General features: G+C 35.8%; 1 protein-coding gene across 1 annotated transcript in view; it reads left to right on the forward strand.

Annotated features, from left to right (window-relative positions):
- LOC117322657 overlaps positions 1-9,024 on the forward strand; it is a 31,980-nt gene extending 22,956 nt beyond the window's left edge. The window contains exons 17-20 of the mRNA XM_033877593.1: positions 157-245; positions 2,113-2,197; positions 3,229-3,430; positions 6,177-9,024. Of these exons, the coding sequence (XP_033733484.1) occupies positions 157-245; positions 2,113-2,197; positions 3,229-3,430; positions 6,177-6,313 (513 nt within the window). The 3' untranslated portion in view covers positions 6,314-9,024. The remainder of the gene's footprint in view (positions 1-156; positions 246-2,112; positions 2,198-3,228; positions 3,431-6,176) is intronic.
- The last annotated feature ends 2,879 nt before the right edge of the window (positions 9,025-11,903 follow it).

The raw sequence follows: 11,903 nt of genomic DNA on the forward strand, positions 1-11,903 counted from the left end.
TAAACTTATAACCTCTTTGGGCATCTGAGGTTAACATACCTTGCATACCTCACAACACAATCGTTTTAAACTGGGTCACTGTTCAATCAATTATGCTATGTATAATCGTCATGTTTTACACTGAGTAGGAAGCTAACATTCGTACATCTGTTCCAGGTGAAAGCGGTCGTCAGCATCAACGGTATTCCATACGTCACAGTACTCCCGTACAGCCACGGCGATGATATGATTCCAGTCGTGAATAGGTAGTATCACTAAATATGTGTTTAGTGACCACACGACTTCATATTTTTAGTATTCACTCGTGGTGTCATCCTCGTAATACATGTTCTTGTAAATGCATTATCTATCAAATCCTTTAGATCGACCCATTTTGACGCTGAACGTAGCATCAAATAATTTCATTGTCAAAACACTGGATTGTGTAGTTAACAGTTAATGGTACATTGTGATATTCATTTCCTAATCCATCTGTTTACAAAAACACACCGTTGGCCATAATGTTTGAAATACGAAGCCGAAAAAGTCATGACACTAAAGGGATCTTCTCAAACACCATTCAGTATTGCGTTACGACAAGGCCTAGTTAGCGTACTCAACACTATGTTCAGTACTGTGTTACGACAAGGCCTAGTTAGCGTAATTTGTGTCTGGATGAGGTCAGTGGTCGTACTGCAGTGTCAATGTATGATTGTCCAGTATGATGGCATTAAAATGACTGTTATTGGTGAGATAATCCATTGTTAATGTGTATTATTGGTGAGATAATCTATTGTTAATGTGTATTATTGGTGAGATAATCTATTGTTAATGTGTATTATTGGTGAGATAATCTATTGTTAATGTGTATTATTGGTGAGATAATCTATTGTTAATGTGTATTATTGGTGAGATAATCCATTGTTAATGTGTATTATTGGTGAGATAATCCATTGTTAATGTGTATTATTGGTGAGATAATCCATTGTTAATGTGTATTATTGGTGAGATAATCTATGGTTAATGTGTATTATTGGTGAGATAATCTATTGTTAATGTGTATTATTGGTGAGATAATCCATTGTTAATGTGTATTATTGGTGAGATAATCCATTGTTAATGTGTATTATTGGTGAGATAATCTATGGTTAATGTGTATTATTGGTGAGATAATCAATTGTTAATGTGTATTATTGGTGAGATAATCCATTGTTAATGTGTATTATTGGTGAGATAATCCATTGTTAATGTGTATTATTGGTGAGATAATCCATTGTTAATGTGTATTATTGGTGAGATAATCTATTGTTAATGTGTATTATTAGTAAGATAATATATTGTTAATGTGTATTATTGGTGAGATAATCTATTGTTAATGTGTATTATTGGTGAGATAATCTATTGTTAATGTGTATTATTGGCATCAGCAGTTTTACCGACAGTAATTTGATTGTCTATTGATTTGTTTGTCATCTTCATTCACTTTTGGCGAGAAAACATGAAATCGTATCAAGATTAAAAAAAGCTGATATGAAATGATAGTGAATGTGTATTTCAATGCTAATTGGAGCCCTGCGAAAGCATATTTTTCCAGAATAGAAAATAAACAGAATATGATTATGTAAATATGTGAATAAATTGGCCTGTATTGGCGTGTATTTACAACGTTTTGAGATAGCAAAATCATTAACTCACATGACAACTGAAAACGCTTAGTGAAACAAGAGAAAAGTCGCATGTGGAACTATCGGGGCGTCACAGTGCAAGACAAAATGACTTTGAGTATACATAACTAGTTTTGCATGTTAAAGAGATAAGCTCAAGAAAATGGTGTTTTCACAAATATTTGCAACATTCTTACTATTTCAAGTGAGATTTTTAATCCTGTCGCGATTTTCTAGTTCGCATAAAGAGAACTATTCCCAGATTTGGTCCATCAATGAAATGTACAATATATTTTGAAAATACATGTATGATATATGTTATATTGGAAGTGTGTCGTTTTCGTTAAAAGTGTACGATTGATTGGAAATGCTGAATGCTAAATTTGAAAATGCAAACAATTAAGACATAGACACATAACTAATCAGGTGTCCAAAATTGAACTGAAATATCTACAATGTCTGTTTTCAGTTTTGATTATTCTGGTACTGACTACACGGATGAAGGACTAGTAATGAAATACGCCTATATTATCGATAATGCCGGAATGTTTGAGGTATGTACAAGAGATATGTACAATATGACTGATACATCTGTTGGAGTGTGACGGGATATTTGTTGTCTTTAACCTACCTGAAATATATCTACCGAACACTGCCAGGTTTTTTAAGGTGGCCAGGTCTTACCTTCCACTTAGGTGGCCGGGATTCGATTCCCTGATCTGACGTGAAAAGGTATGGGGTCAACTGCCCGACCATGTGGGTTTTCCCTAGGTACTCCGGTTTCCTCCCACAGTAAAACCCATCGCGCGCTTCCATCCGGGCCAACAAGCGTGGTTAATATAGGTTGATATAACTTGTTTTGCAATTGTAAAATAAATCAAATTTATATTTACATTGGATCTCAGGTGATGGTACAACATTATGTGACTTACATAAGTTTGTATTGGTCATCCTGGATGTTGTTATATCCTAGGTTACTAACACGATGGGAGAACTTGAGGGGCCTAAGTCAAAGATAAGTCTAAAAGCCTCCAATTTTTTTATACAAAAATGGTCCTTGACGTTTAACATGGAATTTGGAATGTTGAAAATCCGTAGCTAATGGATAAGGTTCTGCGTTAGGCAACCATGATTTCTGAGGTCTATATATGTAGAGCTCTAGGATACATGTTGTTGAATGGTATGCGAGATATAGGCAGATCGTGTAGAATACTAGTTGCATTTTTGACGTGTATAAATATGAAAATTCTCTATACCCTTCACGAATTCGTACCTTATGTTTTGAATATTATGTTATCAACAAAAAATTGTTTTCCTATCGTTTTGATTTTCTCGGCGATACACTTCGGAAAGGTTTCCCATAACAATATCAATCGATAACATAAGATATGAAGAAAATAATTGTTTCTAAAGCATTATTGTTGGTATAGAGAATATACTACATATTGTTTTCACGTGTAACTGATTATATAATGCGATTGATTATTTGTTCTTTTGATTGAGGAGATATCTTCAATCGTGTTCTCTCGAAATAAGACATTAAAGAGACCACTAGTAAATACTTAAAGTGCATTGTTTTCTTCAGTTGTGGAATACGGACGTGAAACTCCTGAATATATGTAGTGGCGACGATTGCACTGTCCCATCGGAACTACAACAACTCCAATACGACACCTACCCAGAAGACAAGAAACAGAATATAGAACTTGTAGTGTACCATGGAGCTGGACATTTAATTGAACCGCCATATTCTCCGTTATGTAGATCGTCTTACCATAAGGCCATGGGTAAGTATATCCACACCATAAGGCCATGGGTAAATATATCCACACCATAAGACCATGGGTAAGTATATCCACACCATAAGGCCATGGGTAAATATATCCACACCATAAGACAATGGGTAAGTATATTCACACAATAAGACCATGGGTAAGTATATCCACACCATAAGGCATATGTGAGTAAAGCCACACCATAAGACCATGGGTAAGTATATCCACACCATAAACCATGGGTAAGTATATCCACACCATAAGCCATATGTGAGTAAAGCCACACCATAAGACCATGGGTAAGTATATCCACACCATAAGACCATGGGTAAGTGTATCCACACCATAAGCCATGGGTAAGTATATCCACACCATAAGACCATGGGTAAGTATATCCACACCATGAAGCCATGGGTAAGTATATCCACACCATAAGACCATGGGTAAGTATATCCACACCATAAGACCATGGGTAAGTATAGCCACACCATAAGACAATGGGTAAGTATATCCACACCATAAGACCATGGGTAAGTATATTCACACAATAAGACCATGGGTAAGTATATCCACACCATAAACCATATGTGAGTAAAGCCACACCATAAGGCCATGGGTAAGTATATCCACACCATAAGGCCATGGGTAAGTATATCCACACCATGAAGCCATGGGTAAGTATATCCACACCATAAGCCATATGTGAGTAAAGCCACACCATAAGACCATGGGTAAGTATATCCACACCATAAGACCATGGGTAAGTATATCCACACCATAAACCATATGTGAGTAAAGCCACACCATAAGACCATGGGTAAGTATATCCACACCATAAGACCATGGGTAAGTATATACACACCATAAGGCCATGGGTAAATATATCCACACCATAAGACAATGGGTAAGTATATTCACACAATAAGACCATGGGTAAGTGAAGCCACACCATAAGCCATATGTGAGTAAAGCCACACCATAAGACCATGGGTAAGTATATCCACACCATAAGACCATGGGTAAGTATATCCACACCATAAACCATATGTGAGTAAAGCTACACCATAAGGCCATGGGTAAGTATATCCACACCATAAAGCCATGGGTAAGTATATCCACACCATAAACTATGGGTAAGTATATCCACACCATAAGCCATATGTGAGTAAAGCCACACCATAAGACCATGGGTAAGTATATCCACACCATAAGACCATGGGTAAGTATATCCACACCATAAGCCATATGTGAGTAAAGCCACACCATAAGACCATGGGTAAGTATATCCACACCATAAGCCATATGTGAGTAAAGCCACACCATAAGACCATGGGTAAGTATATCCACACCATAAGACCATGGGTAAGTATATCCACACCATAAGCCATATGTGAGTAAAGCCACACCATAAGACCATGGGTAAGTATATCCACACCATAAGACCATGGGTAAGTATATCCACACCATAAGACCATGGGTAAGTATAGCCACACCATAAACCATATGTGAGTAAAGCCACACCATAAGGCCATGGGTAAGTACATCCACACCATAAACCATGGGTAAGTATATCCACACCATAAGCCATATGTGAGTAAAGCCACACCATAAAGTAATGGGTAAGTGAAGCCACACCATATAGCTACATCATCAAGCTATTGGTAAGTATAGTAATACAATCAAGTCATGGGTAAGTATAGCAACACTATCAAGTCACGGGTAGGTAAAACCACACCATGAAGTCATGGGTAAGTATAGCTACTCCATAAAGCCATGTTTAATTATTTTATTTTCATTTCATTTTAAGCCTTTCCACAACCATCGTTGATACTCCAAGGGTTACAATTACATACGCTTAGATAGCAAGTGATCGTAACCCTTGGTTATCGACGATGCTCCATAACACACGCGGATAACCGCGGATAATTTCATGATCATCCGTGAATCGGTATAAGATACTGAGTCTTTTCTTTGATAATCGGTTTTCTGCATCCTTCCATATTTGATGTTAAATTTACATCTAATGGTGATAGTCGTGCGTGTGTTTTAATACAACTCTCTATACTACCAATATATGTAGACGCATTGCAGTAGAGTCATAGAGGAACATACCATCCAAACACTCAGGCCAGAAAATCCTATGGTGTAACTATGTACATAAAACCAACACATATATGTCGTTGATCTTTCCTCTAAATACGAGGGACACTGTTGTCTAGTAATATGTCCAAATCAGATACTTAGTACATTGAACCTGTACTTGTAATGAACTTCGGTTGATCAAACATCACTTTGTCCAAAGATTTACAAATTACAGGTTCAACGTCTATACATCAACTTTTTATGATAACTTGTGCAATGCTTTGTAATATTTTCAGGACATAAACAGGGCCTTGACGAAGACCCTGCCTCTTTCAGAACACCCAGGATCAGTTTCATCCATACGCCTTAACTTTAGGACATTTCTTAATTCCATAGGAAAGCTTTACCGAATTTTAGGAAGGTTTCTCAGTTAAGACTTTTCCCTTCAATTCAAAAATCCCTTCAATTCAAAAATACTTCCCTTTGGATTTTTTAAGTGAAGGCACGTTGATGAAACCGGTTCATTGTCTTATTCTCCAGGTACGTCGTGAAGGGTCGCCATGCAAATCTATATATATTTCTTTCGTTTTATCGATCTTGATTAAGAAGTATGGTTCCATGGTTATTTCGGTATTCTATGCTGTTGTAATTAATATCATATGTTTCTGCTTTTCAGGAACAAACATAGTATGGGGTGGAAACTTTCGGGATCATGCCTATGCTCAGGAAGACTCCTGGAAACGGATAAAAGACTTTTTTGGAAATAATCTTCCAAAACATTCCAGTGATGTACGACTATCTAGTCGCTTATGACCCATTCCAATGCAGAATTCACACTGATTATTGTGAAGGATTATCACATCCAATTTCCCTTATTTGTGATAAAGTATTCGGTTAACTTTATCGCATCAGTTACGAAGAAATTGCTACTAAGGCGAAGTTCTATATTCTATCTTTTATTTATAAAAACCTTGTGAAAGAATTCCAGATATCGGGTGTACTATCTTACTCTTTCAGTGTTATATATACATGATAAGTAACGGAATATTGTATCCAATACATCCTACATAATCTTAGCTTACGTATATACACCAGATTTAATGGGTTACCTAATCCGTTGTTATTTATTGAAAGCAAATGTGGATATATACGTCCAGTTCTAAATAAAGCAAATATAGACATGTTAAAAAACCAATACATTTAACAAACTTTTCAATCATTCATCTCCTCAGTAATACAAGGTATGTGGAATTGTATGTATACTGCATCGACATACAATGTATAATGGCTTTATCATTTTAGTGGAAGATATCTATTGACGTTTGTTACCTTTGTACTAAGTAGACGCACAGTAGTTTAGTTCTCAAGGTGTTGACAATTCTTTGTGACATATAGAATATATCCTTACCTAGAGGGTGTGACAAAAAGAGATAAACTTGAGGGATGAGCTTTTTTGTTTGTCTAACACGCGAATCCGCCGAGTGCTTCACTTTCAATATTAAATTATACCGAGGATTAAGATTCCCATGTCATGTCCGTCCTTTAAGTATGAAAACAGTATTTTTCCCCACCTATAAAATGTAATTTTTGGTTCCCAAGTACATTGTAAGATTAGTATACGCTTATTTAGAAAAGTTCTGTAGTTAAAAATACAATGATATTATCTAATTAAATGAAAAAGCATCATATTTTATAAACCAATTGAATACTTACTACAGAATATAAATTATATATATATAATTACCTACTGTGTATGCTTCGGCCATATACGAATGACTCTTTTCACTCATCTACTGGTTCTTAAGTGGCTTTCTGACTGTTCGAATATTTATAATATTTTCGAAGAAAAGAGTCTTTTACTTTTAAGGTATTTATTTATTTCGCCTGTTTATTCACCCTAGAAAACAACAAAAATCAGAACCCCTTGAAAACAATTGTTTAAAAAGTTCTTCTCTAGAGATTTACACGTCACTGACATTCATTACCTAAAATACATTCAACACAATTAGTATGTTAGTTGAATCCTGGAATGTACATGTACGGAAGTTAGAAACCTCTCATTTGGAGAAAGTGTGAGCAAACTAAAAATGACATTAAAGTCTACATATAATGCTCTATATGGGATAATAAAACCTTTAACAATTGTAAGATATTCCAAATAAAGTTGCCTTCATTTTCATATCTGAAGCAATTGCAGTTAATTGGCCTTTGGATAGAATAGGAAACAACATCATTACAAAACCAATAATATTAAGATTCATTGTCAGTACTTCAATGTTGAAATTTTATGAACACCCAAATACGGAGTTATTCGTATCCATATGGTTATAACGACATGCCACCTAGTTTGTTTTATTTTGGAGGGTTATCGATCAACTTGTTTTATTTTGGAGGGTTATCGATCAACTTGTTTTATTTTGGAGGGTTATCGATCAATGTAAAATTATTGAGACGTTGATGAGGCTCCTCAGCATGTCCTACCTGTATCAGAACGATATATAACACCGTCAAGCTCCGATTTTAAACTTTTGATAGCAAATGTTATCATTATATTGGCATCCCATAATACTCAAACTACATGAAACTCAACCTGAAGTTGGCGGTACATGCGGTAAAAATATTTGACTACATCGCAGAAAGCAAATTCTTCTTTCACGTTAACATGTATCATACGGTGCTATTCTACAATATTTTTTTTACTTTTGCCATACTGTCCGACATGTTATGGTGGGTGATTGGACTTCAAACACACGTGATCAATGTATACAATATCTGCATCATCTGTATTTCTTCATGTGAAATAGAGCCTACCATCAGATATACAGTTATGTGTTTCAACCTGTGTGTTTGCTATGACCGATCTGAGTATGCTACCTTTAACATTGTTTTGTGAACGTCTTTTAAATTTGTCCGAAATGACTGTCGAATGTTCATGTCTTCCGCGATACTCCAGGAGTTACGATCTCGCACTAATTGTTTGTACGTACGCTCTATCATGTACCTCTACTGAAGTATCCCTCAGCTCCCAAGTGATAACACATGTACATTAGTACACGATTCCTACAGTGATCATACATTTCAAAAGTGGTGGCGTTGCTGCAGTGTTCATATAATGAACGCGCAGTGACACGTGCGTACATGTAATATCATATAAACTAGCTTGTACATAATGTACATGTATTTCGTTGTTTATATGAACATCCCGTTACCATGTTAGCCAGTGAATACATGTATATTTCGTTGTTCATAGGATAAACATCCCATTACACTGTTAGTTATTTTAGACATGCGAACATAACCAAATGCACATTAAACTATCTGTACCTTATTAAGACTATATATTGTACATGAAAACAATTGGATTATTGTCATTTTGACGTTGATGCTGCCATATGTGTGTAACATGAAATTGTTTAGCACTAATATTTAAAAAAGCAAATTTGAGAAAATAATGCAATATTTGACAGTGCCAGCTTTATTGATATATAAGTAATAGTAAATTTAATAAACTTTTAATTTCACCATTGTTGGGTTATTTATATTTTATATGTCCATCGTATTGTTATTCATGTTAACGCCTACTAAATTAAAGTGTCCTGTCCGGATCCTGATTTTCATTCGTTGGCATTATGTGTAAACAATTATTATTTTCATCGTCTTCGTAGAAATGGCAGGGCTGGATTTTGGCGAAATTTGGCGGAAGTAATTATCTGTACAAATAAGGGAATTGGAATCTGTGCTCAACAAGAGCGCTGATGCCCGGCTGGAAAGCGAGGCCTAGAGAGTGCATTTACTATTAGATAGTCCTTAATTTTACTGTGTATTCGATATTTGTTCAGTCTCAGAGGAACTGGAGAAGGGTTCAAAAGTGTCTGTTACATCATCTCAAAGTTATTTTTTGTTTGTTTTGTTTTTAAAGACAAGTCTCTGCCAAATGACCTTTACAATGTTGGGATCAATATGTACAAGAAAGTTGTTTACCCTCTCCGTCATGGACTGGGGTATCTATAAAATGTATCAGTCAATGATTAACAAAGAGATATAATAAATAACTAGGCAATAACATGTCCCATTGCATGCCAACTGAAACCCACATCTGCAAGACCCAAAAGTATTCCTTCAGTCACAGGGGCTTGGCAAGTCCCTGTGCTTACAGCTATTAATGTTGATATATGTATAAATGAAAGTGAGATCGTAAGTAGGTTTAAAAGTGAAAAGTTCGACACTTCACTAATGACTACATGTACCTCTGTGCGTTATGTGTACATACGGACATGGTACAGCAGGCAATCTTGTAACAATGGGAACATCAACAACAAGTTACTACCACTTGTACGATACGATGTTCGAATGCATCAACTGTCCGGGTACATCGTAGGACAAAAATGTCGCCAAACCAGGATATGTTCTTGTTGAACATGTGTTAAACAGAAAATGATGAGCGACGAACCTGCATGAGCGAAAATTGTAATCAGTGATATACATGTAGTAATCAAATCAGTAGCGTACATGTAGCTTAGAGATTTTGGTTTATTTTGTTAAACGAACTATTGACAGCTAGGATCATTTTAACGACGTGCCAGGTTTGGAGGTGGAGGAAAGCCGGAGTACCCCGATAAAAACCACCGGCCTGTGGTCAGTACCTGGCAACTGCCTCATGTAGGTTTCGAACTGGTAAGAGGGCTATAGTGATAAAGTGTCACCTTAAATGTACCTTAAGCAGAAAGCCCAAAGATAAATTCTGCTGTAAAAAAAGTATAGCCGAACAATAAACATGTACATACTCTTGTCCTATCCAAAACTAGAATGTTGTTCATATGTCTGTTGATCAATATGCTACATATGTAAATGCGAAATGAATACAATTCACTGTCTGAAATTGAAAATTGAAATTAAAATAAGAAACAATGCTTACATGTAGCTTAGTAAATATAAATAACATATAATATATATATAACCGTTGGAATTTGCAGTTTAATTCATATATACTTTTGGCGCAAATCATGTCCATGTGTGCTAATACATTGAAGAGTTTTTATGACCTAACATAAACAATAGTATCGGGGATATTCAATGTGGGAATCTTGGCCAGTTTGAACAAGAACACTTGATCAGGACCATATCGTGATAATTCCTAGCAGACTCTAGGTCTCAACTAAATATGATCAACTGGTGGAACACAATGGATACGTTTTTTAAATGTGATTTTCAAAACGGTGCCTATAGAGGCCATCTTGGATTTCGGAATGCCCTAAAATAATGTCAACATTTGCACAGGACCATGCGAGGCAGGTTCGAGCTTAATCCCACTTGTGCAACTTGAGAAGAAGAGTTAGAAATGTGTTTTTTTTTCAAGATTGTGGCACTGTTGGATTTTGGACCGACCCGAAAATAGAGAACACTTGCTCAGGATATCCCGGGGTCGTTTCGGGCAAGTTGAGAAGAAATTCGAAATGCATTTTTAGCTCGTCTCTTCGAAGAAGAGTGAGAGCTTATGTCGTCACTCCGGCGTCGGTGTCGGCGTCGGCGTTGGTTTTCCAAATGTTAAATTTTTGGTGCAAGTGTTGAAAGGCATAGTAATTTATGGTAATATGGTCCCTGTGGGGGTCAAACTACCCGCTGCCGGAGTTAAACTAAAAGATTTATTGGAAAAAAAACAGATTTTTGAAAATTTTTGGACTTAGAAAATTTTTGCGTTAAGTTTTTGGTGCAAGTGTTGAAAGGTATTAATACACCACTTCATAATTGTACTAGGGTGCTGATAATTGGCAATAGAGTCCCTCTGGAGTTAGACTATCCCCTGCCAGAGTTAAACTAAAAGATTTTTTTGGGAAAAAAACAGAATTTTCAAATTTTTAGACTTAGAATATTTCTGCGTTAAGTTTTTGGTGCAAGTGTTGAAAGGTATTAATACATCACTTTATAATTGTACTAGGGTGCTGATAGTTGGTAAAAGACTCCCTCTTGGGTTAACCTATCCCCTGCCGGAGTTAAACTAAAAAATGTTTTGGGGAAAAAAACAGAATTTTCAAATTTTTGGACTTAGAATATTTCTGCGTTAAGTTTTTGGTGCAAGTGTTAAGAGATTTTAATACATCACTTTATAATTGTACTAGGGTGCTGATATTTGGCAATAGAAGTCCCTATGGAGTAAGGCAATCCCTTCCTTCAAGAAACTTTAGAAAAAAATTGGATTTTTTCTTTTTAAATCTGTTTTTTTGTTATTGTTTTTAAATCTTTGGACTTTGTGTTAAGTTTATATTGTGAGTGTTGAAAGGCATAGTAATACATGGTATTAGGTTCCCTAGCTGTGGGGGTTAAACTATCCCTTGCCGGAGTTAAACTGAAATATTTTTTGGGGAAAAAACACATTTAAAAAAAAAAAGGTGCAAATGTTGAAAGC

This window comes from Pecten maximus, chromosome 3 (assembly GCF_902652985.1).
Source record: "Pecten maximus chromosome 3, xPecMax1.1, whole genome shotgun sequence".
NCBI classification, from domain to species: domain Eukaryota; kingdom Metazoa; phylum Mollusca; class Bivalvia; order Pectinida; family Pectinidae; genus Pecten; species Pecten maximus.